We start from the raw sequence: 27143 nt of genomic DNA on the forward strand, positions 1-27143 counted from the left end.
GTCATTATCACTTAATATTTGGTCAAGAAATAGCCAAAGAATTACTCATTTCCTGCTAAGTATAGTAGCTCATGCCTGTAATGGTAGCATGTTAGAGCTACAGTCTGGGCAACACAGCAAAACCCTTTGTCTCCTAAAATGAAAACAAAACAAATTAGGAATAATCCACTTCTAAAAGTGTGTGTGTGTGTGTGTGTGTGTGTGTGTGTGTGTGTGTGTGAGAGAGAGAGAGAGAGAGAGAGAGAGAGAGGAGAGTGCGCATGTGTGCGTGTCTGTCTGTCTGAGTCAGTGTCTGAGTCAGTGTCTGTCTGTCTGAGTCAGTGTCTGTCTGTCTGTCTGTCTGTCTGAGTCAGTGTCCTTCAAACTTACTGTGTAGCCAACCATGACTGTCACTTTGGTCCCTCCCACCTCCTACACCATCATTCCACCATACCAGGTTTATACAGTGCTAGGGATCGAACTTGGGTCCTCGCGCACGTTAGCATCTGAGCTACATCCCCAGCCCTAAAGCATATTTAAAGTGAAAACCTGATCAATCTTGCACAGGGGTGCACGGCTCGACCATTGACAGTGCAGGCAAGAATTTTAAAAGCTGACTCCAGAACCGCCTAGAGACCCTGCCCTCACTCTCTGGTAGACAACAAGCTAAGTTTCGATGGAACAAGAATTCTGCACATTTCACGGGGGAGAAAAGCTAGAGACATTTTCGTGTCTGGCTTTGGCCGTATCGGTGATTCGGGTTCAACCTTTTCTTCTCTTGGGTGTGGGAGGTCATCGGTGCCCACGTGGACTCTGACACAGGCTAAGGAGCCCTGCTTGGGGCCACAGCAGAGGAACAGAGGATCCGCTGGGAGTCATTCAACTTTCTGAGCCTCAATCCTTCACTGCATAGAAATATATATAAATTCTCTTTTAACCTCAGAGCAAATACAGGGCTCAACTCTCACTATTCAGCTGCTGGTTCCTTTATCTAGGCCATATTCGTGGCTGTACCTATTTTAAAAGTTTAGGGTATTTTTTTTCCAGAGAAGAGGGAAGAGCAATATAATTATAGCTTCCTACTAGGAAGGGACTATCCAAAAGATTTTAAAAGGATCCATCTCCCCGAGGCAGGAGCAGCAGTAGTAGGAGGGTTATTCTTGCTCTCTACAGACTAGATCTAAAACTTAAAAACAGTACAAGTGATTTTTTTTTTAAGGCATAACAAAGAAAATTTCTGGGAGGTCTTTGTTTTAGACCCAGCCCCTGTATGAGGCCAGACCAAACAGAAATGGAGTGCCATGCAGTCAAACTGAAAAATAAAAGGGGGTGGGTGTCCAAGCAGTGCCCACCAGAAGGTCTCTCTCTGTCTTAGCTAGGGTTTTACTGCTGTGAACAGACTCCACGACCAAGGCAACCCTTATAAGGCCGACATTTAACTGGGGCTGGCTCACAGGTTGAGGTTCAGTCCATTATCATCAAGGTGGGAACATATAAGCATCCAGGCAGGCATGGTACAGGAGGAGCTGAGGGTTCTACATTTTCATCTGAAGGCTGCTAGCACAACACTCTCAGATAGGACTAGGGTATTAAAGCCCACACCCACAGTGACATACCTACTCCAACAAGGCCCCACCTCCTAATAGTGCCAGTCCCTGGCCCAAGCATATACAAACCAACACAGTCTCTTTCATTTTGTTTATCAGAAACCAAAGTCAGAGTCATATGTTAGCTGTTATTTTGTCTTCTGAAACGTGAACACACACCGAATCATCTTTGTGTGATTTATCTATCCTTATTAAGCCGCAAGTAAAAGGCATCGGATGTGATGCCAGGTACCGGAAATGACGCGGGACACCGGAAGTGACGCCCTCGTATCAGTTCTTTGAGATGAGGGCCACACGTCTCCGGGCAAGCAGTTTCCTGCATAAACCAGAACCGTGTGTCTCTGTTACTTCAATGCAGAATCCTGCAACTCTGGGGTTTCCAGGTCACCTTCTGAAATGTGTCTGATTAGCATTAATAGTTTAAAGAAGGAAAAAGCAAATCTTCCATGTCAGCCTGACACACACAAACCTGGACGCATCTGAGAAGTAGGATTGTGGGTCGAGGAGTTGCATCTATCAAATTCGTGTGTAGGCAAGTCTGTGGGCCGTTTTCTTAATGAGTGATACGGGAGGGAGGGCTCAGCCCCAGCATGGGCGGTGCCACCCCTGGGTAGGTGGGCTTGGATTGTGTGCAGCTTGCTGAGCAACCCAATAACTAACACACCTCCCTGGTCTCTGCTTCAGTTCCTGCCTCAGCTTTCCTCAGCGATGAACCGTGGAAATGTAAGATAAAATAAACTGCCAGGCATGTGGACCACATCTTCAATCCCAGCACTCAGGAGGCAGACACATGATCTCTGAGTTCAAGAACCAGCCTGGTCTATACAGTTCCAGGACTATGTAAAGACCCTATCTCAAAAAATAAAATAAAATAAAAAATAAAGAATAAAAAGGAAAACTAATTTTTTCCCCCAAGAACAAGAAATAAACCCTTTTGTTAAAGAAGCAGGGAAACCCCTCCTCCACTCTGACATCCAGGAATTGAAGATCCAGGAAGAGCAGAGGGGCAACTTGTAGAGAACAGCTTGTAGAGAACACACCGACAACGGAAGCACCAAGGCAGGTATACAAAGCTGCTATGCAAACAGTCTTCCTGCTCCACACCATCCTTGAAAGAAGGCTCATCACACTGGAGATCCTAAACGGAGACTCAACCCCACCTCAGCGGAGTCTCACAAGACCAACTGCGAGTACAAGCAGGTCCCAGGTTACCTCCGAACACAAGAAAGCACCCCGCGTTTCAGGGGAAGGCCTGTGATCCAGAACGTGAACATTGACCTGACAGGGTGTGTGCAGGGACGGGAGAGAAATGGAGTGAATGAAGAAAATGACTTTAATTAGCGCGAAGCTTCTGGCAGCACCTCTGTCCCTTGACGCACACGTATGGCCAAACCAAGAATGGGGGAAAAGTGCTTAGGTGTGTTGAGGTTTCAGTAAGGCACTTAATGCTATGGTTTGAAGCAGAAATGTCCCGGCCAGTTCATGTTTTAAATGCCTGCTCCCTGACAGCCACTCTATTTTAAAGGGCTGTAGAAACTTGGAAGGTGGAGCCTCCCTGGCAGAAGTAGGCCATGGGGCGCTGGCCTTTGAAGATTACAGCTACCTCACTTCCTCCTGATAGGGAGCCTGCCCTGCCCCACAGCTCCCCTTGCTGGACAGATCAAAATGCTCTGAAACTGTGAGCCTAAGTAAATAAACAAACTTTCTTCACATAAGTTGACTCTGCCAAGCATTCTGGCTGCAGGAACAGAAAAGTAAATTGCTATCCTTAATTAATTAATAGAAAATTGTAATTTTATTAACTTATAAAAACACAACAGACTGTATTATAAATATTTGCATATAAATATATAATTTATGTATCATAAAATAAAATATGTAATATACATAAATAAATTGTATTAATTAGAAAATTAATATGCTTGGCTTTTTAAAATAAATTTGCATAAGTAAAGTTTTAAAAATATGGTTTCTTTATAAGATGCATTAGCGCTATGCTTTCTTATCTGTTTTCTACACTACAGTTACAGATAACTTACGCTGAAAACAGAAAAGAGGTGAAGAATAACTTCACAGAAGCAGGCAAGTCAGGAGTCAAGTCCAGCCAGGGCTTTATAATGAATCTGAGGCCAGGTTTGGCTCTATGAAGACACCACCACCACCTTAGAATACAGAAAAACACTGAGTGCATGGACCGCAACTGCTTTGATATTCTAATGCCGGCACCCTGAAGGAAGTCAAGGTCAGCCATCAACCATCACTGCTCCGCTCCTAACTGGAAGGTGTTTGGCAGCTGCATGCTAGAATCAGCAGGAAGTTTGCTGCCTCCCTATAGGAAAAAAATCCTTCCTGGGCACCTCCTTTGCCCTCGAACATCCCTCCCCCCCACCACACACACACTTTTAGGTCACAGAACTTCTTCCTCCAAAACAGCAACAGCAACATATGCTTTGCTGGGATCAAAGCATCCCATTAATGGATAACTCAGTAATGCCAAGTCCAGATCCCTTAAGATTCAGGCTCTGGGCCGGGAGATGACTGCGTCAGGAAAGGCTTTGCCCTGGCAGCTAGAGGATCTGAGTGTGATTCCCCACGCTGACATAAGAAGCTGCGCATGCCAGGGCACACACATAACCACAGCTCTGGGGAGGTGGAACCAGGCAGATCCTGAGACTCACTGGCCAGCCAGTGACATCTCAAAAATGCCAAGGTGAACAGTGCCTAAGCAACAAGAGCTTGGGTTGTTTCCTGGCCTCCACATGTACACATACGTGTGCACACGTGTGCTGGTACACATATGAACACACATACATTGCTCCACTTTGACAAGTCCATTTAGACAAAGGGTTCCTACATAGATAGCAGGGAATAAAAGGCTGCAGACTTACTTTCTGGTGTTGGAGAACTTACACCCTGTAAACTTTAAACTTGATTACCAGTAAACAGGGCAAGATCACAGGATAGGAGCTAGGTAGGGCTCTCAGAGCACTTGATAAAAGTTAGCATCATCGGCAAATAAAATACTTTCTGTTCCACACAATGCTGACTGAAAAGAATTAAAAACTTCAAATTCTCCAGAAGCTCCAAAGTCCAAGCTGTCCCTGGTCTGAACGCCCTCCGACCACTGCGCAGTGCACAACAGGGCATCACCAGGAAGCCTCGGAGGCATGGTCTCATTCAGAGCTAAAGATCCGGTATGTGGTAGTCTTAGTCAGGGTTTCTACTCCTGCACAAACATCATGACCAAGAAGCAAGTTGGGGAGGAAAGGGTTTATTCAGCTTACACTTCCACATTGCTGTTCATCACCAAAGGAAGTCAGGACTGGAACTCAAGCAGGTCAGGAAGCAGGAGCTGATGCAGAGCCATGGAGAGATGTCACTTACTGGCTTGCTTCCCCTGGCTTGCTCAGCTTGCTCTCTTATACAACCCAGGTCTACCAGCCCAGGGATGGCACCACCCACAATGGACTGGGCCCTCCCCCCTTGATCACTAGTTGAGAAAATGCCTTATGTTTGGATCTCATGGAGGCATTTCTTCAACTGAGGCTCCTTTCTCTGTGATACCTCCAGCTTGTGTCAAGTTGACACAAAACCAGCCAGTACAGTAGTTTTGTGTCAGGAAGGGGAAAGTGAACACATGTAAACAGTGAAAATACTCTTACGGCTGAAAGGAAAGGGTGGCTGAGTGGATAGACAGTGGAGAGGAGAACCAAAGGGTCAGAAGAGGGCCTGGTGTCTCCCGAGGACCAGTGTGGGTGGAAGGAATAACACGACAGGCTGCAAAGCAGGACCAGAGAAGATCTCAAGAGCTGGACCCTAACGGCAGGAAGCATCCACAACGGATGTGACAATCCCACAATGGAGGGACCAGACTACAGTCATAACTGACTCACAGCCTCCTGCACTTCCCTTAGGAAAGATAAATCTAAACTTCCTTGTACAACTTCTAACAGTTGTCTGTCTGTTTCTTAATCATGATACCTTTAAGTTAGGAAGAGAAAGGTACCAAGCCATGGTCCCCTCTTTCTCTATTGGCCCGGAGGGTGATACTTTTAAATTCCCAATAGTTTGAAAAGTGCCTTCTATATTTAGAAGCATCACGTGTATAATTAGTCTTGAAATAGTAAGGAAATTAATAATAAATGAACGAAGTTAACAAAGCAGGTTTCTGGGAATGTTTTATTAACTTCTACTGAAAAAAAAACCAATAATGCTCTACATACAGCATATTATTCAATAAATGCATGAAGTCACTCTTGCAAGTGGAGAAGGTTTGAAAGAGAAAAAGGAAATTAGAGAAATGACAGGAAGGGGGAAGCAGGAAGAAGCCTGCAAAAGGCACATGCTTAGAGCACACAGGGACATGTGACCTGGGGTTGAGAGACAGTACAGTTGTCCCAGCAACTTTTAAAAGTGGAAGCTAGCTGGCTGTCTCAACAGCATCTCATGTCCACTGCCTACTGTAACATGGAACCAAACAAAAGCTGCTCAATCCAGAGAAATCTGTCAGGCTGTCTTTGCTCTAGATGGAGATGTTCAATTTTACTGAACCCCTGATGCAGAGGGCAGAACCATCCATTTCTGGCCACTGGGCCATAGAGGCCTCACGTCGAGCTATGGCAGACTCCGGGTCAGGAAGCTGAATGAAGTTGGAGTCTGAAAAGGATCTGAACGAGCAATCAAGCGAGCAAGCGAGCGAGCCAGAGTACAAGAGACAAGGGTATCTGACAAGTCTGGACTTGGCAGAATCCATCCCAGGCTGTGAACACAAGTTTCCCCAGCCTCTGCAACCACTGGCCAAATCTGCAAAACTCACAGCATCTCCAACCCTTCACAAACGTCACCACCAGGTTAAAATGTTTCTCTGGCAGTAAGAACACCCCTGAGTGGGGGTGTTTGGGGGAGGCATGGGTCATACTTTCCCAGGACCAAGAAATGTCTCTGTTCTGCAAGGCTCTCGCACAGGAAAATTAATTGGGCTGCCTGAAGGTCAGTTCTGTAACAGCGCCATGAAAATGCCCTTTGCATGAGAAGCAGCCTGACCACAGCAGGGGCAGCTAATGGACAGCAGGTCTGGTTAGTCCCTTCGCCTCTGGCTTCTACTCATTTCGCAAACACTTAACAAAAGCCAAACTCTTCATCCTGTCCACTTTGAGGGTTAAAAAAAAAAATCACCAAAACACAGGACAAGCACTGTCATTTAATACAAAGTTTCTGTTCAAACACCTCTGGACTCACCCCAAAGGAGCATCCCTGCTTGGCTACTTCCCACAGGCTCCATCTGGACCCACCCCTCCTCCCCATCCTCCGAAGCCTCCCTGGGAATATCCAGGAAACCTCATCAGAGAGGCTAGTTTCGACCTGTTCATCACCACAGCTGCCGGAAGCCTACGTATTTCATAACTCACACCGGGAAGGTTCGCAGGCCGGGCTGACTTCTCTCTTTTGCTTTAGTTTCTCTGTGGCCATCATGTTGCCCAGTGTCAAGTATCCTGAACTTTGACATCTGGCCCACCTTTTTCTGAACACATCTGCATGGATGTCACACCTAAGGATGGGGTTGCCTTAAAACAGAAGTGCACAACTCAATGACATGCTTCCCGTCCAAAGCTGAAGTTGGCTCTCTCTCTCTCTCTCTCTCTCTCTCTCTCTCTCTCTCTCTCTCTCTCTCTCTCTCTCTCTCTCTCTCTCTCTCCCAGCTGCTCTCTACTACTGGAATGATGTAAAATCGGCATCATGTGACTTACAAAGCAAGGCTATAAAAAGCCACATAGCTCCAGCCAGCCTGTCTCTCCCAAGGCTCCGCCCGAGGGGCCCTGAGCAAGCTTGTAAGACACAGAGGCACCCAGGGGCCACAGGAGAGGCAAGACCCACAGAAGCGGTATCCAGGCAACCCAGCAGTTAGAGTCTTCTAGCACCGCCCCTCCCCCACCAGAGAGCTGGGGCTCTGGGTGACCCCATCCTCGGGCATTCACCCTCCAGCCGGGCTGAGGGCGAGTTGGTTACAGTGTTGGAATGGGAGCAGATCTCAGAGGGGAACAGCAATGGTACGCCCATCGTCTCCCTCCTGGTGCCGTCCTTTCTGTGTTGTCTGGCTAGCACAGTTCTTTCTTCATCCAATATGAAACCCTTTCCCTTCTTTTTCCTCCTACCTGAGTCCTCCCAGGAACCCGGCGTACCCAACATCCACAGTCTTCTCAACTCTGGCCTGGAACACAGTGAAAGCCCTATCTGGCTTTCCTAAGTCCTGTGCGTCAGCCAAGTCAGCCAAGTGACGTTTCTTAATCCGAATTCCTGACGCTCACTCACAAGACCTTTCATTTTACTCCCCAGGATCACCTTAAACCCCAGGCACAAGCCATCTTGGTTTCTGTCAGCTCAAGCACTTCACAGCCCACAGAGTGGCTTCAACACACCCCTTCTCAGGCTCTTGGCTAATGCCCAAGATGAAGGTAGCAGCAGACGGGGAGCCCAGCGCAAGCCATGATTTCTAGTTCACAGATTATTCATGTGGGAGACAGAGATCAATACTCAGAACCTATGTTTTGAGGGGGTTTTGGTTGTTTAAAAAAAAAAAAAAAAAGGCCAGCCAAGGTGGTGTGTAGTCTCAGCTGGGATCACTGGGGCTCATGGGAAGCCAGCCTAGCCAATATGGAGAGATTCACATCAGTCAGAGACCCTCTCTCTTAAAGCAAGTTACACGGCTCCTGAAAAACATTGGAACTTGACTTCTAGCCTCCACACGCATGTGCATACAGAAAGAGGGACAGAGACAGGCAGACAGGTGGGGGGTGGGGGAAGAGGGAGAGGGAGGAGAGAGGGAGAGAAGTGTATCAACCCTACCCTTGAGTTCAGCAGTCATGGCTAAATCACCTCCCAAAGTCCTCATCTCCAACACTGTCACAGCCTGGGGCACGGACTCCTCCAGCCCTCTGGTCCAAGTTCCCATCTGTGGACCCAGCCCAGAGTTGCCAGCTTCCTCCCTGGCAAAGTGATCGCAGCTGTCACTCCATCTGCTTCCCATGTCGGTCAGTCCATCCGTACCTGAGCCTGTCACGCTATAGAAATGTCTCTAAGTCCATGATGTTGGGTCGGCCTTAGGATGCACTGAGCTCAAGTACTCCAGCATCACCTAACACCCAGCCGCTGTATCAGGGACACCCGTAGCCTCTTGGGGGCATTATCAACGTCAGAGAGATGAACTGACCTGGCCAAATGTCTCAGCACCAGGAACCCAGGTATGACGTCATACCCAGCATTCTCTGCCCACAACATTCCCAATGAGCTCTGAGTCGAGAGGACGGACGGACTCACAGACTCTCCCTTCTTACGGCTACCTTCCACACTCCACCGTAGCTATTCTACTGCTCTCCAAGGGAAAAGGGTCGCTGAGTCAGTGCGAGATGATGTTCAGCTGGACAACGACATGTATCCCTCAACCTGACATCACAGGTCAGAAGCCCAGCTCTGTCTGTGCCGAGCACTGGGCTCTGGAGAAGTTATCCTGTAAAATGGGGTCACAGTAGCACCTAATCCCAGGACTTGTCGGGATTCTTTAAAAGGGGGTGGGGGCGCTTGGACACATTTATATTGAAGCTGGCACTCAGCAAACACTCCAGAAATGCTGTCACACTAAAAGGACTCCAGAAAAGGCAAGCAAGGGGGGCGGGGGCAGGGCTGCCAGTGTGTTCCTCTGGATTATAGTTTTCTTTTAATTGGCTGTGAGAAACATTTCTAAAAAGTGTTGTGTTGCCCTGCTCCGCATTCATTTACTAAATTGGTCTTGGACCCACTGTTGCTTTCTTAGTAACAAAGGTTTAATTGGGGTAATTTTTTTTTTTTTTTTTTTTTTTTTTTGGTACGGCTCTTCACATCCCGCAGAGTAGATCTGGGGAAGCTGTGACCGCTGTAACTTTGCCCCCATAAACAACTGACCATGGCAGTAGGGCTGAGAGACTGGGAGAAAGCAACACGCCCAAACACTTCGGGATGACTGGCGCCCCTGTGGGCATCCCACTGGGTTCTGATGCAAGCTGTTTGCTCGGTGTGGGTTCATTTCCCAGGGCTTTGGGAACTCAGGGACAACCATGCTCTGAAAAGAGTAAATGGAAAATTTCAGCTCTGGCATGGTCACCAGAGTACCATGTCTTTCACAGTAGCAGTCAAACACTAACCTAACATGCGTTCAGGGGTCTGGTGCGGTGGCTCAGTGGTTAGAACGTTTGCACAGCACACAGGAGGCTGTGGATATGGTCTCCAGTCAAGCTCAGGGTCACACACCTGCACTCAGAAAGGGAGGCAGGAGGAACAGAGGTGTTTCTGGACAACATTCAGATCCAGGACAGCCTGAAATGTATATAAGCAAACAAGGCTCTGGAGACATTAGTAATGCTGACAGAACCTGGCTCACTAAAGGCACCATGTCTAACCTTTGCCAAGACAAGCTTAAGCATCACTATTCATCCCATGTAGGCACGGCATTTTTACAAACACACTGCAGAAGCTAAGAACCAGTATCTCTTCTATTTACAAAACACATTTTTCTGTGGTGTGTATAAAGCTAGAAGCATATTGGAACATATATTCCTGTCTCGCTGCCGAGCCAGTCTCTCTCCCTAATCCTTAGCTTTTTCTGTCTACTCCCGTCAGACTCCATTCATGCTGAAGTCTCTCCAACCAGCACGTGTGTGACGAGGCCCTTGCTTCTAGTTTGTCTCCTAGGCACATACTGAGCGCTGGGCGGTGGCCCAGAGACATTTTCTTCCCAGCTGAGGACAGACCCACGCCCTTTTCCTGACCTGCTAACAGAGCCACACCCTCCGTGCCCATTCACCAGGCCCACGCACACTGGTTCCAACAGCCTGAGGGAGCAACAAGCGTCACGTGATCCGGTGAGTTTCCGTGCAATTTTTAAAAACTGAATTTGCCATTTTTCTCGAACATGAGTGCTTGTGGGTTCAGATATATAAATGAATGAATAGCTTGGAGCCACTGGTTTTAGTACTGATTACCAAAGCCACACTTGATAGGAAACAGAAATTTGAAACATAAAAATGACATTTTTCAACCATAAGTTTTATTCCTTTTAAGGCAGGAAATCAACAAAGGAGAAAAAAAAAACAGCTAAGGAAAATAAAAGAAAAGCCAAGCTATAGAACAGGAAAATACACTTAAAAACCATCACAATAGAAGATCAGTATCTACAATATATAAAGAACTCTTCAAGTCAACAACAACAACAACAAACCTAATGGGATTCAATAGACATTTCTCTGATAAATCCTATGCAAAGATGTACCTCATTCCTCCACATCAGAAATGTAAATCGAAGCTACATTCGAGTATATCTGTCATCCTTTAGGATGACCACTAACCGCAAGAACCACAAGAAAGAAGCAAGTGTTGGTGACAATGTGGACAAATCACAGCCCTTGGCACCACTGGTGGGGATTCATTTCAGAAAACAATACACAGGTCTTTCAAAAAAAATTAAAAGACTGGCTAGCAATCCCACTAATGAATGCCACATATATCTGAGGAAAAAGCAGTATTTGAAGGAGGTATGTATCGGCCCATGTTTGCTGTGGTACTAGTCACAGGAGCAAGAGGAAGACGCAGAAGGAATGTCCAAAGGCAGGTGAACAACACAGACGTAGAACACACATGCACACAATATCCCCAGTCCCCACTCGGCAGTCTTATCACACATCCACTGTGGATGAACCCTGAGGATATGGACACAGCATCAAATGAAATAAGCCAAGCACAACAGAGCAACCGCCACTCACTCCACAGGCTTAAATTTAACACCTGGCAATCCTCCTGCCTCAGCTTCCGGGCGTGCTGAGATGACAGGAGTGACTACCATGTCAAACTAAGTTCTAAATACCTTTTACAAGAAAAATGGCAATGATTTTTTTCCCCTAGTAACAATTATTAAAAGTTCTAACATCCACATCCTCACCAAACTTCGGGAAATCCATGATAAACTGTTTCTCTTACCGCATCATTTGTAATGACAAAGACGGAATGCAACCTCCAAACAGCAGAGACATCAAGGTCCCCGTACCAATGTCAGGGTTGCCAGAGACTTTAGGAAGTCCTTCGTGGTCACATGAGGGAAAACAGGGTCATCTCTTGGGCTTCTTACTCACTAATGCAAGAACTGAAAACAGATCTCTTACTGAATGCAATTTCAAAGAAAACCCCAAGAAAGGCACGCTGTAAATCTCAGCAACACCAAGTGGAGAAGCAAAGGAAGAAAGTCATGATGCTTTGGTTAAGCCATCATGGAGGTCAGTCACAGGGCAGAGGAGCCACATGATGGGGAAGGGACCATTAGGGAATGAGTGGATGTATGTATATATGTATATAGTGTATATACATACATATGTGTGTATATGTATATATGTATACATGAACACATACACATATATTTCATTCTGTGCAGGGACAGGTAGAGAGCCCCCACGGGAACAAGGATGGCACCAGGGGCAGCAGCAGAGAAGAAGGAGTTGGGGAGGGAAAAGCAGTCGTCTCATAGGGGGTAATCACTCCTCCTACCTCTGCTGCTGCATGGCTTACGGTGAAAGCAAGTCTGTGAGGAGCAGTCAGTCCATTGGCCAGATGCTAGACTAGTGCAACTGGATTAACTCGTAAAAGAGGGGACAATGGCCCAGGGCCACCTAAGGGAGGACTACATTCCTTCCTGAAACACTGCAACAGTGAAGCCACAAGACCATCCTCTTTTTCAAAGCCGTGATAAATTTCTTATCTAATAGCATCCAAAGCAAACTATAAACACAGCGTGATTCTGACAAACATTATTCCAAGGTATTCCATAGTAATTAAAGAAGAAAAGCGACTAAGCTGTGTGTGCTGTGGCACACCTATGATCACAGCACAGACAGAACCTTGAATGTTGAGATTCTGTAAACCCCACCCCACAGTTACCAGGCAACCGCCAGGTATGCTCCGCCCCACAGTTACCTGGCAACAGCCAGGAATGCTCCACCCCACAGTTACCTGGCAACAGCCAGGTATGCTCCGCCTCACAGTTACCTGGCACTATAAAAGGGAGCTGCTTGTTCCCTTCTCTTTCTCTCTTGGTCTCTTGGCCTCTTGTCCTCTCCTGCTCTGGCTCTCCCACATTGCCCCTCCTCTCCCCATTCCCTTCCCCCTCCTCTCCACATGCTCAGGGCAGGCCTCTACTTCTCTACTCCTCTCTTCTCTCTCTGCCTCTACTACCCCCTTAACTCCCCTCCCCATGCCCCGAATAAACTCTATTCTGTACTATACTGTCCTGTGGCTGGTCCCTCAGGGGGAAAGGATTCCCAACATGGGTCCCACACCTCCATGGAGCATATACTCCCCCCAACTCTTTTCATCTTCTTCCTAACATTGGTGCCAAAACCAGGACATCATCTTTTTCCTAATAAAGAGGGCAAGCCCATCCAGAGCTATGTGGTGAGATGGGGGAAAGGCATGGGGAAGAGAAGATGTGGATGGAGGGAGGCAGGGAGGGAGGGACAGGGGAGGGAAAGGGAATGAGGAAAAAGTAGACAATTCTAATTCTACAGAAAGAAAAATGAATACACTCACAGCATTTCCACTCAGTTTCTGCCTGGACTGTAGGACTCATTTTGAAATAAAATCTGGCAAACATAGTAAAGAAAAAATCTGACAGCAAACCAAAACAAAAAAAAAGAAGAAGAAGAAGAAGAAATAAAGAAACAAGAGGGGAGATGTGTCTTTCACAACATGTCTTACATCTCATGAAGTTAGCTGCTGGCAGTGAGCACACAAATCAAGAAGAAGAAAAAAAAAGCCGAAAGAAAGAGTTTGTGTCTGACAGCAGTAGTGCCTGAAATCAGTAGAGGGAAAACCTGTTGGACAAGGAATGGTGTTGGGAGCCAGACAGCCAGTAGGCAAGCAGACAGAGGGGGTGGGGGAGGGTGCTCTCCCTCTCTCCCTCCCTCTCTCTCTCTCTCCCTCTCTCTCTCTCTCTCTCTCTCTCTCTCTCTCTCTCTCTCTCTCTCTCTCTCTTTCCCTCTCTCTCTCCCTCCCTCCCTCCTTCCCCCTCTCTCCCTTCCTCTCTCTGTCTCCTCTTTTCCTTCTTTTGGTTTTTGGAGACAGGCTTTCTCTGTATAGCCCTGGCTGTCCTAGAACTCTCTGTAGGGTCAGGCTGACCTCAAACTCAGAGATCTGTCAGCCCCTTCCTCTCCAGTGCTGGGATTAAAGGGCCATGCGCCCCCACCCCCACCAACGGGGTGAGGTGTTGAGATTCTTACTTTACACCTCCGATTAAAATAAACTCCAGATGGATGGAAGACTTAAATGTAAAACCTAAGCCCATAAAAATGTGAAGTCAGAGGGAAGAAGACATTTCTAGGAATGATTCATAAGCTATAAACGAAAGGAATGGCCGCTTAGTATCCCTGCTTGGGAAAGAGAAAAGCCACCGGAAAGTCAAAGAAGAAAGCACAACCCAAGGAGAGCAAACGTCAGCCCCTCACGTGGAGGACAGAAGGGTGTGCCTTACAGACCAAGGCGGGGAATTCAGACAACACAACAGAAAACCCAGCCATGATTACGGCTGAACATTTCACTGAAAATGCAGTGTAAATTTGAAACATCCAAAAAGTGGATTCACTTTTGTATCAGAAAGGGGCACGGGCAATGTCACAGCTGAGGCCGAGGCCAGAGGCTTACAATAATATGGGCCAGTTGGTGAGAACTTTCCTCCAAATAAATAGGGTTAGGGTGATGAGGAGCAGGGAGGAGAGGAGGAATCATCTTTCTTCTGTAAGACAGGTAAAGCTGAGGATGTTTGGAAGCGCCATGACCACATGGCGTGAGGAAGCAGATATTCACACATGCCAGCGGGACAACTGGCACCATTTCCATGGGCAGGATTTGGCACAATCAAAAGTAAACATTCACACTCCTATAAGAATTCTATCTACAGGCATAATGCACACAGATGCCAAAAAGAAGAAGGAGGGGGAGGAGGAGGAGGAGGAGGAGGAAGAGGAAGAAGAAGAAGAAGAAGAAGAAGAAGAAGAAGAAGAAGAAGAAGAAGAAGAAGAAGAAGAAGAAAGAAAAAGAAGAAGAAGAAGAAGGAAGAAGAAGAAGGAGGAGGAGGAGGAGGAGGAGGAGGAGGAGGAGGAGGAAGAAGAAGAAGAAGAACAAGAACAAGAACAAGAAGAACAAGAAGAAAAGAAGAAGATGTAGAAGAAGAACAAGAACAAGAAGAAGAACAACAACAAGAAGAAGAAGAACAAGAAGAAGAAAAGTAGGGAGATTAGTGGGCAACAGCTCTCAAAGCAAGAGAGTGACGCACGCCTTTGATCCCAGCATTCCAGAGGCAGAGATGGACACACGTAGGTCTCTGTGAGTTCAAGGCCAGCCTAGTCTACAAAGCAAGCTCCAAGACAGCCATGGCTACAGAGAACCCTTGTATAAACAAACGAACAAACAAAACAAAACCGCACTCATGTAAAAGGCAAGACAGTACTACCAGTACCTACAGCCCCAACACCGCACACAGAGACAGGCAACTTTCAGGACTAACCTTCAGTGGCCTGGCTAAAATGCCGCTCTTCAGCTTCAGAGAGAGACTGTATCTCAGAGAGTAAGGTGGAGAGAGAGAAAAGTGCCTGCCTTGCTCTGGCCTTGGAACACGCACAAACACCCAGCAATGAAGTTGCTGGGGACATGCTTGCTGTTAGAGCCTTAGCTGAGTTCCATTACCCAGACCCAGTTCATCCAGCAGCCCCATCAAAAGAAGCAAAGGAAACATTGTTCTGGATATACAAGCAGGCAAAACACCCATATACAAAAAAATAATAAAATCACAAATTTCATATATATATGAATTGTTGCTATGTTGTGAAGGTTTCCTTTTGGTTGGCAGTACTAGAGAATAAATCCACAGCCTTGACAAATTAGATTCACCACACTGGGCTAACCTACTTGCCTGATTTTTTTTTTTCTTTTTCTTTTTTTTAAGATTTATTTATGTGAGTACACCACTGTCTTCAGACACACCAGAAGAGGGCATCAGATCCCATTACAGGTGGTTGTGAGCCACCATGTGGTTGCTGGGAATTGAACTCAGGACCTCTAGAAGAGCAGTCAGTGCTCTTAACCGCTGAGCCATCTCTCCAGCCCCATACTTGCCTGATTTTTACTTTTTACTTTGAGATAGGCTGGCCTTGAACTCACTTTGTAGCCCAGGCCGACCTTGAACTTGAGATCCTCCTGCCTCAAGCTACTAAGGGGCTGGTATGCCAGACTGAGACCACCAATCCTTGTTAAGATACAGAGTTTATTTTCACAAGACTAGTTATCAAATAGAATGCTGGTGTACTGTGAACCCTGAGATTATGTTAGTTACTAAAAAAAAAAAAAAAAAAAAAAAAAAAAAAAAAAAAAAAAAAAAAAAAAAAACTTTCTAGTTGTGGTGTGAACTCAGCCTTAGCACTTACTTCCTCTAGCTGGAATACAGACACACCCTTAGTACACATTTTTAATCACAAACAGTGAAGGTAAGGTTAGTTTGTAAAAGAAAGCACCCGTGTTTGAAAGTGATGACTAATGGAGTGGCAGACAAAGGGACGAATCAGAGGAAAATTTGACAGAACAGGATATGCCCAAATCTCACAAGAACAGAGAGAAAAAGAGAGGCTACTTAAGAGAGCACTGCAAAGAGGAAAGAGGAGAGAGGGCAGCTTTACCAGGACGTTGTACAGAGACAGGTTGCAGAGAGAGAACAAGCGAGACACAGGTGGAGATAGAACAAGAGAGAATGAGAAGGAGCCAGAAGATTAGAACAGACTGCCAGAGCTAGAGGCCAAGCAGAGCAATTCAGTCGGAAGTCAAAAGGGAAGCCAGATTAAGTCAGTCAGCATGGAGGAGTTTGAGCCAGAACCGCTGAGTTGAATCAGCCAGCCAGAGTTCAGAGAGAGCTAGGAAGACGTGCACCTATTCCAGAGTAAGTCTCAGCAGCTGAAAACACTCGAGGGCTACATAAGATTGTACGGAGGCTGGGAGCTTCCAGGACTACGCCTAGGCTAGCAGAGTGGGGCGGTGAGACGGGTGCACAGGTGAATGAAATGTATTTTTACAGTCGCTCAGTGCTTCAGCTTATGACTTGCCAGTTTAAAGGAGCAGACACCCATTCACACTGTGAACTGTCCGAAAAGTGTCAAAAGTAGTTTCATTCTCTTTCTCTTCGTCCACACTTCCAGTTCTAAAATAAACAACTATTATAGTACCAGGAAAAAAAAAGTGTATTTTTAGATCTTAATGTTCTTTCTCTTCCCAATTCTCATTAACATCTTAAGTACACCGATGACTCCAGAACACAGTCAGAAAGACTGCAAGTTCAAGGCCAGCCCAGGCCACAGAGCAAAACCTTGTCTAAATCAAACAACCAATAAATCCTTTGATTTCTTCTTTTAATTAAAAAAAAAAAAATCATAGTCTCTGCACAACTGGTACCCAGCCAATTTAAATAATGTTTGAGAGAGTCACAAAATAAATTTTACAAGAATCAACAATTAAAACAGTAAATTAACCTCAAGAGGGTAGAAAAAGAGCTTAGCCTGCTAGAAAGGGTTCTGTGGCGCATACTGGGGGGCTGGGCCTTGCTCTGTTCTACTATGAACTGTGGGTGTCTAGTGTGTCTTTATTACACACATAGATTATTCTTTTTTAAGAACCTGCTAAGAGACCACAGCCACTTTCACTACTGGCTTTTCCCCTAGGGACCAGGCAGATTGCCACGAAAATAAAGGAGCAGGAAGTGGAGGGTATCTAAGAGATCCATGAGGAAATTGGCGGTACTGAGCAGATGAACTGAGAGGTTCCTAACGTGGGCAGAACAATGCCGGGGTGTCTGTCCTTCTCTGCTCTACTTCACTTTTAAATAAAGGGCATCAGGGGCTGGAGAGATGGCTCAGTGGTTAAGCGCACTGACTGCTCTTCCAGAGGTCCAGAGTTCAATTCTCAACAACCCCAGATCTGCCCTAACTCTAAGGCTAAACGGTCAAATTATAACAACACATCACTCTTGTTATTTTCCTATCTCAGGTTTCTGGCCCTGGCAACCTTTCCTCTTTCCCTTTAAAATATTACTCTGTTTGAAGCTAACAACATGCTGAGTGGGTGGGTAACCGCGGCTCACTACAGTGATGGGTTCTTAATGACATCAGGGAGTCCTTGCTTATAAATATGTATTCAGCCCTTAAAAGGAGACAGGAGGGCTTTGTCTTCACACAGGCATGCTCCAGTTAGCAAGTGAAACATAGGAAACACCTCACACAGTTTCCTGTGCCCCGTGAGCGCCTAAGAAGACGTCTGAAAGGCGCTATGCAGTGGAAGGTATGTGTGAGAGCCCTTACAACAGAAGGGCTGTATGCGACCCAGAAAAACAGTAGAACCTGGGCCGCATACTACCAAATATCAAAGAACACACTATTCATTTTTAAACTTACCGGTCTCTAAGAAAATCAGTGGCAAAAGGGAGAAATTTTAAGACCTTTCCAAGTGAGTTCACGTAAGACAAGGAGAGGACATTTTATCTATCGTCACAGACGATATAAGGGACAAGGGTTAAGAAAACTCCACGCATAAAAAAATATAAAAACCCAGACGTTTCTGATATAGACTGAAATATTTCTGCAGACAGACAGACAGACAGATCAAGTCCTCACAATTAAGAACATAATCACAGTTTGCCACACTCTATCCCGGCCAACACAGTTTGCTGATGAACACCAGGTTTAAAATTGCATGTGTCCCTGCCACCCCTTCCCAAGAAGCCAGGAGTCACACCCCAGGCCCATTTAATGCAGAAGCACTTGCACCACCAATTAAGGCCTGTGACAGGTAAAGTCACATGTCCTGCCCACAGTCTGATCCCAGGGGGGAAACAAGAAGCAGACAGAGGTTGGCAGCTGGCAGATGCTATACACGTGCTTTTCCGTTTAGGCTTCAACAAGCTTTTCGGAGTCTCTACCCAAGATACAGGTAGGCCACCTGTCACAAAGGTATTAGGAAATCTAGCAAGAATAAGGCAGTAGGCCTTCCCCTGAGGACCCAGGGGCCCCAGACTCTTCAAGGAGGAGCAGGGTGCACAGCTGATAGCTACAATAGCAAGGCAAGTGAGCATCTCACATCTCACACAGAAAACACATGAAGCCTGCAAAGACTCACTTTGCAAGTCTGAGAATTAGGAACTTAAAAAAAAAAAAACAAGTCCCATAAAAGCACAGAGTGGACGAGCCTGCTGGAATGCTGCGGTGGCACCAGGAGCTGAGAGAGCTGTCAGGCTACAACACACAGTTCATTACAACAATCACACAGACACCGAAATCGAACAGCACCTCGGCACACTTGAAAGTAGCAGGCTGTTACTAAAACCATCAGTATATTAAACATGACAAAAAATAAAAATAAAAAAATAAAAACACCAAATTCATACACAATCTGGTGCTGGTTTGTACAAGTGTCCCAGGTTTTTCAATACAAACTTTGTTACTCACTGACCTACAAAGAACAAGTTACCTTGTTAACTCAGCTAACCTCAAAGATACAACAATGCGTTGCAACCCCAAAAGCGGAAAGTCTAGACAGTATGTGTGCATATGTGTAGGTAGATGAGTAGCAGTTAGGTTTCTAAGTACAGAGAGTAAAGAGAGTGAATGTAAAATTATCATGGGAGGGGGAGAAAGGAGGTTAAAAAAGCTGCCTTACAAATTAATCATAGGTAAAATACACACAGTACTTGTGAAATACAGTTTTATTTACACTTTCAAAAAACTCCTGCTTGATAACTCATACCAGGGGCAAACACCAAAAACAAACAGAACATGAGGTATTCCGAAGGGGTTCGCGTCAGGAATGACTCCTAAAACCACTTCCAAACCCCTTGGTATTTTCTTTAGCATTTCTATACCCTTTCCAAGCCTGCCAGCCATACCAGTTCCCGAACAGAGCTCTCCAACACAGGCAATATTTCAACTGAAAATCATAAATCTGCTTCTGGCCATATCTCCGTTGGTTCTATTCCGGGCAATTTCACTTGGCGAGCTATCTTAGTAAGAAAACGGAGCATCTGGGGGCAGAAAAGCAGAGGTCCCCTGCTGTGCGAGTCACCCGGCTGGTAACTATTCTCCCTTCCCCCCCAAACCAAACCCACAGGCTGCACTCTACAGTTTGGGGACTCTTCTTACGGCTAACATCTACACCCAAACACTGCGGCCACGGGCTCAAAGGCCACCAACAATCCCAACTGGCGAGCAGGAAGTCTTCACAAGTCACGGTCCCATCTGAACGCCATCACTTCCAGGGTCTGCCGGTGACCCCCGAAGCCAGCGCGCTGGCCGAGCGGCCCTCCCGGCGCGCATCCTAACACCTCCGCGGCCTCTCGCCGCCCTTCTCCTCCCCGCACGCGATCGCGCACTCTCGCTCACACTCCCGATCCCGCGAAGCGAGCCGGCCCCCCTCCGGCTCCGCGCTCGCCACAGCCTCCGGGGGCTCGGCCACCGAAGCGGACTGGGTCGGGGTCGCCCGGTCGCGGCTCGGCACAGCAAGCCAGGAGCAAGCCGCCGCCTACCTTGCTCGCCGCGGTCCATGTCTGAGCCACCTCGCTCCCGGCGCTCCGCCCGCCGCGCTCCTCCGCCCGCGGCCGCCCGCGCAGTCCCCACCCCGGGCGTCGGCGCCGCCCTCCCGGGAGCCGGTCCCGGGCGTCACCGACCACCTGACCGCGACCTGTGCGCTCCGCCACGTCGGCTCGGGCGGCGGCGCTGGGCAGGGGCGCGGAAGGTCGGCCGAGACCGGGGGAGGAGCTGGCAGGGAAGGGGACCCGGAGGCTGCGCAAGCAGCCGCGAGCCGGCGGCGTTTGGCTCTTCAACCTCAAGTTTGCGACCGGGAAAGTTTGCTCCCTGGATTCTGGTTTAGCGACTGCCCTTTTCTCCGCCCCCTGTGCACCTGCTTGAACGGAAAAAGGCTGTTTGCAAGGAGGAACAAGTCATTAGGGCGGCTTAAATCAGTGATTTTGAGCCATAGCCAATCATATTTGGTTCAGAATAAACTCTTACTCCTCTTGAGTGATGTTTATCTGTAGATGTAGAAACACTGTATATGTAGACATGGTCTCTCTCCCTCCCTCCCTCCCTCCCTCTGCCCCCACCCCGTGTGTATATGTTTGTGTGTGTGTGTGTGTGGTGTGTTCAATATGAAGGTAAATTTAGTTTAGAAGGAAATTCCGTAATATGAAAAAGAACTTAAACTCCATATGTCTGGTAGTGCAGCTAAGTAGTAAATGTGTAGGCCTAGCATGTGCAAAGATGGTACGCTTGAGAGCAGCATGGCCTGTGTAACACGATGGAATACCCTGTCTCAAATAAAGCAAACAGTTCTTGTTCCTTATGTCTTGAAGAGTTTACATTCACAGGTGTACATTTCCTCTTCCTGTTCAGGAGCCCAGTGTCGCACAACTGAAACGCTGCTCCGGCAGATCCCCATAGCTCCCCGGCATGAGCAACGTTTGCTAGCTGGGCCTCAAAGGAACTTAGGGAAGCAGAAGAAGGATGACGGGGACAAGTTTGGAGCCAGCCTGGGCTACATAGTGCTACGAGGGAGGGGGGAGGGAGGGAGAGAGGGAGGGAAGGAGGAAAGGAGGAGGGGAAGGAGAGAGGGAGGGAGTGGGAAAGGAAGGGAGGGAGGGTGGGAAAGAGGTGGAGGGAGAGAGAACATTAGTTTCCCCTTTGCCTTTGTATCTTCAAGAGCAATGAACACGGTGCAATATGAGAAGGAAAGCCAAGAATGGCTGACACAGACAAAAAAGAATCTGGTCACACAGACCTGCCCTTTACTGGAGAAAAATTAATGCCAGCTTTGTAAAGCTATTAAAATTTGAGCTCCAGTTACACGGTTCAGGTGCAGCCCTGATACACTGGTATTTTACAACCAATCCCATAAACTATGTGGGGCATAGTTACAGTGTCAGTGCCCGGGAAACAGAGGCAGGAAGGTCAGGACGCCTGGTCACCTTTGGATAGTTAGAAATCAGACACTGCCCTGCTCCTGCCTTGATGATAATGGACTGAACCTCTGAATCCGTAAGCCAGCCCCGATTAAATGTTGTCTTTGTAAGAGTTCTCCCCACAGCAGTGAAGACCCCAAGACTCTAGGCCTCATAATCTGCTAGCAGCCGCACAAGCAGCCGGGACTACAGACATGAACCACAGCATCCACTTAGGTACTTTTATAAGCTGGACCATTAGTGAATTTACAAGAAGCAGCAGATTGTTTTCCCAAAACATTGACCGAGACAAGCACAGGTATTAAAGAGAAGAGGGAGAAGGTACAGACAGACAGACAGACAGCGTGGCTAGCTTGTATAGGGTAATTTTAGCCCGCAGAAGACACTAGGCTTGTTCCCTGGCCCTGTCAGTAAACAAAGGAAGGAAAGAAGGAAGGAGGGAGGGAGGGAGAGAGAGAGGGAGGGAGGGAAGGGAAGGGAAATGTGACACTCTGCCTGTACCTCCCCAAGCTGAAAGCCAGCAAAAAAAAAAAAAAAAAAAAAAAAAAAAAAAATCATACAAAATAGAGACACATCTGGAAGCTATCTGAATTGGCAGCTCTGAAGTTTGGGGCACAAACGGGTACCAACACAAACGCTGGCTTTCTCTGGTTCTCTCCTTAGGCCTACATTAGACCATCAGCTGCTCCTTGACCACACTTCCAAACTAGAGTAGCCATCCATAAGTTTATCCTGGGAAAGAGGCCCAAAGCCCTGACAATGTTTGCAGGCCTGCCACAGCAGGAGAGATTTCAGAGATGCATGACTGTAGAGGGGGCCGCGGGCTACAGAAAGGGAACATGTTTGGTAGTGAGGCCTCCTTCCACCCCACTAAACCAGTAGTTGTTTTCTAAAGCCAGGAGCCAGGGCTGTAGCCTTTCAGGAGCCTAGATCTAGAGTTTCCAGGTAAAAGAGAGGATACCTACTTCAATTTAAATTCAAACAAATGACAAGCTTGTTTGTTTTACCACTAGTCAAGAGGCACCTTGGAGCACAGCTTGGAAATCAGCCTTCCCTGCACGGATTGTGAAAATTCAAGGGGCTAAAAAGCTAAGAGGTCCAAGAAATCAAAATTGACTTCGGAAAGAAACTTATTTGATGTCACGTATTAACACTGCATTGCTTAAGGAAATATTATGGCTATATCTTACATCCTCACAGGTGTGTAAAAGACCTCACGGATGAAATGAAGAAGTTAGAAATGTACAGAAACAGATACTGGCCGGAAAGAATACTTAACAGTAATGGAGGTTTGACACGAATTCCCTAAGGAGGAACAGGAAATGCTTTCGCTGCATTGATCTGGGCTATGCTGATAAAAGCTGTAGACCACTTAACTCCCCTTGTGTGTTCTTAGGCTGCTCTGAATTCTGGGTATTTATCAAGCTCCAGTATGAGGGCTGGGAAGCGGAAAAAAAAACCACACAGAAGTAGCGCAGCCCCCTTTCTCCTGAGCATTCCATTGCTGGTGTCAAGGGTCCTCATTTTCCCCACCTATCCTCTTCAGCCCAGGGTAGAACTATTATCCCTATTTTAGGGTCCTTGATAATATAATCAACAATATTTTTCTTCTTTTTGTTCAAGTCTTGGGGACTAACTCAGGATGCTGCTCTTGCTAAAAGAGGGGTATGGCAAGTGAGCTACATGCCCAGAGCTAGATTTGAGTCCCTATCTTACAGAACGCTTCTTTCTAGCTGTTTCAAAGATAAGGAAATAAAGGTTAGTTTTCCTAAGTATCAGTGTTCCTAAGTATCAGTACCAGTAGCCGGCAAATAGGACAGGCTAGGATCACAGGAATAGTGCTGCAGGCTCAAAGGCAATGCTACAATGTTGACACTGTGTAGCTGAATCAACAGTAACTGTCACCTCTTAAACCATCACTATCCTGAGCCTCTCACTGAAAAGTCTCTGGTTTAGTCTCCTCATCTCTAAAATCTGTGGTCATGCTTTCTGATAAAACTACCACATATCAAAAGTATTTAAAATGTATTCTACTGACATAAAATTTATAGACCATAAAATCCATTCTTTGGAGAGTTCAATGGTTTTAAGTTATCTTCCGAACACATATCCACGCTTACTCCTCCCCAAGGCTACTGAAATTACAGTCAGGTGACAAACCCACAAACCCACAAGGACAAAGACAGTCCACAAAGCCAAGTGATGCTAATCGACCTCCCTGGGCTGAGCAAGCCAGATACTAAGCTGGCAGTGAAGGATGCTAAGCACATTTACACAGAGCTTTGCAAAAAACTCCGACTTACCTCAGGAGTTTGTGGGTACAAAAGAGTTCCAAAGAGGGGATAAACCCAGGTCTGTGGTGCACACCTGCAATCCCAGCACTCAAGGGATAGGATCAGGAGGGTCACAAGTTCGAGATTGTCCTTGGCTATATAGTAAGTTCCAGGCCAGCCGAGGCTACATGAGGCTCGGTCTCAAGAATGGGGGAGGGGTGGATGGGGGGTGGATCAAAAGAATGGGCTAAAGGGCTAATTAGAAAATAGGCACAGTCTTCTTCCCCAAAAAGAACTCGAGGAAGAGAGATGTGGGAGACACACAGACAAAAGTCCCAATTTCAAATTAAAATAGTTCACAGGGGAAAAAACTATACAAATTGAGGAAATAAACGGACTTCTAAATATGTCACTGTTATATTCAAGATGAAAAACATCCCTTGGTTGGTATGTGGCTCAGTGTGTTGTGAGCATGTGTGTGTGTGTTTATATGTGTACACACACACCTCTGAGAGTTCAAAACCAGCCTGATCTGCCTAGCAAATTTCAGGACAGCCAAGACTAACTAGAGACAACCATGTCAAATAAACAGACCAAAAGATTTTTTTTAAGTTAAATTTTTAAAAAAACTAAAGAAATGGTGAGTGAAATACGCAGATTAGCTCGCTTGATTCCACAGGGGTCTTAGAACTGCTCTCGGAAATCCTAATTCCCATTACAACACTGGCACCTCCCCATGTTCTCCATCTTTAGGGGTCATTATTCTGCACACTGGGGAAGTCCTAGAGCCATCTGGGTTTCTGTCCTCTTTCCTTGTCCCCAACTGAGGCAAAGTACACAGGGTTAACTCGGTGTGTCAAGAGTTATCCATACTTGTTCCCTGAGCTAGAGAAGACATCATGACTAAGAATAAATAAAGCAGTTATCTCATGCGTATGACACCATGATAGCGTGTTCTCTGACACTCGCCTTAATTCCCCTTAGCTCATCGTTATAACGAGTACGTGACTATTTCAAAGGGAGAGAAGAAAGGTTGGAAACAGACGGAAAGTTGTTAAGTACCGTGGTCTCACAGTAATCCATATTTTCTGCAGGCAGCTTGGGCGTGAGTGAGAAAACAGCAAAGTGTGTGCGTTTGTGTTTGTGTGTTGTTGTTGTTGTTGTTTTCCACAAGAAAAAGCATGTGAGACATATTCGAACGTTGACTTTGCAGACATGATAAGAAAGCTACCATAATCCAGTTCTCACAGGCAAAAGTGTTTGGACTTTTGCCTCAGAGATGGACAGGTTGCCTACGAATCCCTTGTAAACTGCACGTTTGTGTGTAGATCACTGGCGTGTGTGATAGGGGTCCAACCTGGGAAGAGAAGCCAGAAAGATCAGAGGGAAGAAAACCTATGATAGACACATGACAGGCCTGATGCCTTCCTACCGGGAACTGGGGAGCTAGGATGGTCTTGAGAGTTATTCCACACTGAAGCAAGAGTCCAGACTTGTACCCGGAGGCTGACTCATCCTAGGCAGCAGGGTCCCCTCAGGAAACGATCTTGGGTAAGGTGGCTCTCTGTGGTTGAGAATAGATCTCAAAGCGGAACTTTGCTGAGAGTCATCATCTGGTAAGCTTCCCAGGCCTGGAGGAGAAGGCAGATCCTATGGTATGACTCTGAACTCCCTGAGGACATTGCATTCAATTTCTACCTAGGCAGTAAGTGATTAATGCAAACCTGTAGAGGACTAAATGTGTTGAGGCGAGGAATGAAACTTAAACGTATCTTAAGAAGAAACCAGAGTCAAGAACGTGAAGAAGGACTAAAGGTCTGGCTAATGGTAGAGCATCGTCCTAGCCTGCATGGAATGAGGCCCTCCTTAGAAAGGACAAGGAGGGGAGGGGGAAGAAAGGTATGGTGTGCCCATAGCAGATATTAGAGAGAGGTCCCAGAACCTGCTGACTTGGAAATAATATACTATACTATCCCTAAGACCTTTTCAAAGAAGCTTTCTGTGTGTGTGTGTGTGTGTGTGTGTGTGTGTGTACATGTGTTGAGACAGGGTCTCTTTATTTAGCTCTGGCTGTCCTGGAATTTGCAAACTCACAGAGATCCAGCTGCCTCTGTTTCCTCCTACATGCTGGGAGGATGACCCCGCACTCCCACCTTCTTAGCCCAGCTCTCCTTGACAAAAGAAAACAGCTAAGCCACTCATGGACTTTGTCCTAACGCAGCAGATACACTCCAGTCGTGCATCAAACTAGATGAAAGTCCAGGCTCTTTAAGGAGCATCTCTTCCTCTCGCTTAGGTTTCCTATTGCTTCCTCCCCAGGGAAACAACCTCACACACAAAAGCTTTCAAAGAAATGAGCTTGCAGGGGCTGCTCCCGAGCCAGGGGGGGAAAAAAACAAAACTGCCTTCTAAGTAAATCACCTAAGGCCTCATCTTAGCCAAGGCACTAGAGGGATCCTATTTATTGTCCTGTAGAAGGGCGCTCTAAAAATATTTCCTATGGTTTTCAATGCTCTTAAAAGTCTGTGCTAAGTAAACTGTGGATCCATACATCACACTCAACATCAGAATGTTGACACTGTCAAAGTCAATGGGAACACACACTAATACCCGACTCTCCCTCAGCTCTGGGGGCCGGCCTGCTACCTCACAAAGGAGGATGCTGAAGACTAAGGTTTTTCTATTAATCGCTTTTACATGTATGAGGCTTTGCCTCCACGTATGGACCACGTGTGTGCCTGGTGCCTGAGGAGGTCAGAAGACGGCCTGAGATCCCCCTGGAACTGGAGTGGGTGATGGTTGTGAGCCATTGGGTGGGTTGATGCCGTTCTGGTTTATAGTTTACGTGTGTGACTGTTTTCAAACACCTTCGGTGATGAGGGAGGAGCGTGTACACAGCGTTGTTCTCGGTGGGTCTCAGTTATGAGTGGCTTCTCCTGTTGGAGTCTCTGCTGGCTACCATAGCTGCCTTTACAGCTCTGAACACTTCCCCTGGCCCCGTCTTTCTGCTGAGCTAGCAGTTCTTCCTGGGAATGAATGAATGCTGAGAGTCAGCTGGTTTATCTTCAGTGCTTGCAACCAGAAAGCACTCAGAGAAGCTGTCTCTATCATGTGCCTGTGAACTCCTCTAGTGATCTGTTATCCCTACCCAACCCTGAAGGGCCCCCCCCCCCCCGGCCAATTGGACCATAGAGAGAAAAGCTCTGGTAGGCCTTGATCTTTTCCCTCCCC

General features: G+C 46.8%; 1 protein-coding gene across 1 annotated transcript in view; it reads right to left on the reverse strand.

Annotated features, from left to right (window-relative positions):
* Nucleotides 1–20332, reverse strand: part of LOC308430054 (tumor protein D52) — a gene marked incomplete at its 5' end in the record, with an annotated part of 76428 nt that extends 56096 nt beyond the window's left edge. The window contains one exon of the mRNA XM_080929156.1: nt 20209–20332. Within this exon, the coding sequence (XP_080785282.1) occupies nt 20209–20227 (19 nt within the window). The remainder of the gene's footprint in view (nt 1–20208) is intronic.
* Between the last annotated feature and the right edge of the window lie 6811 nt (nt 20333–27143).

Source organism: Micromys minutus, assembly GCF_963924665.1.
Source record: "Micromys minutus genome assembly, chromosome: 15".
In the NCBI taxonomy this organism is placed as follows: domain Eukaryota; kingdom Metazoa; phylum Chordata; class Mammalia; order Rodentia; family Muridae; genus Micromys; species Micromys minutus.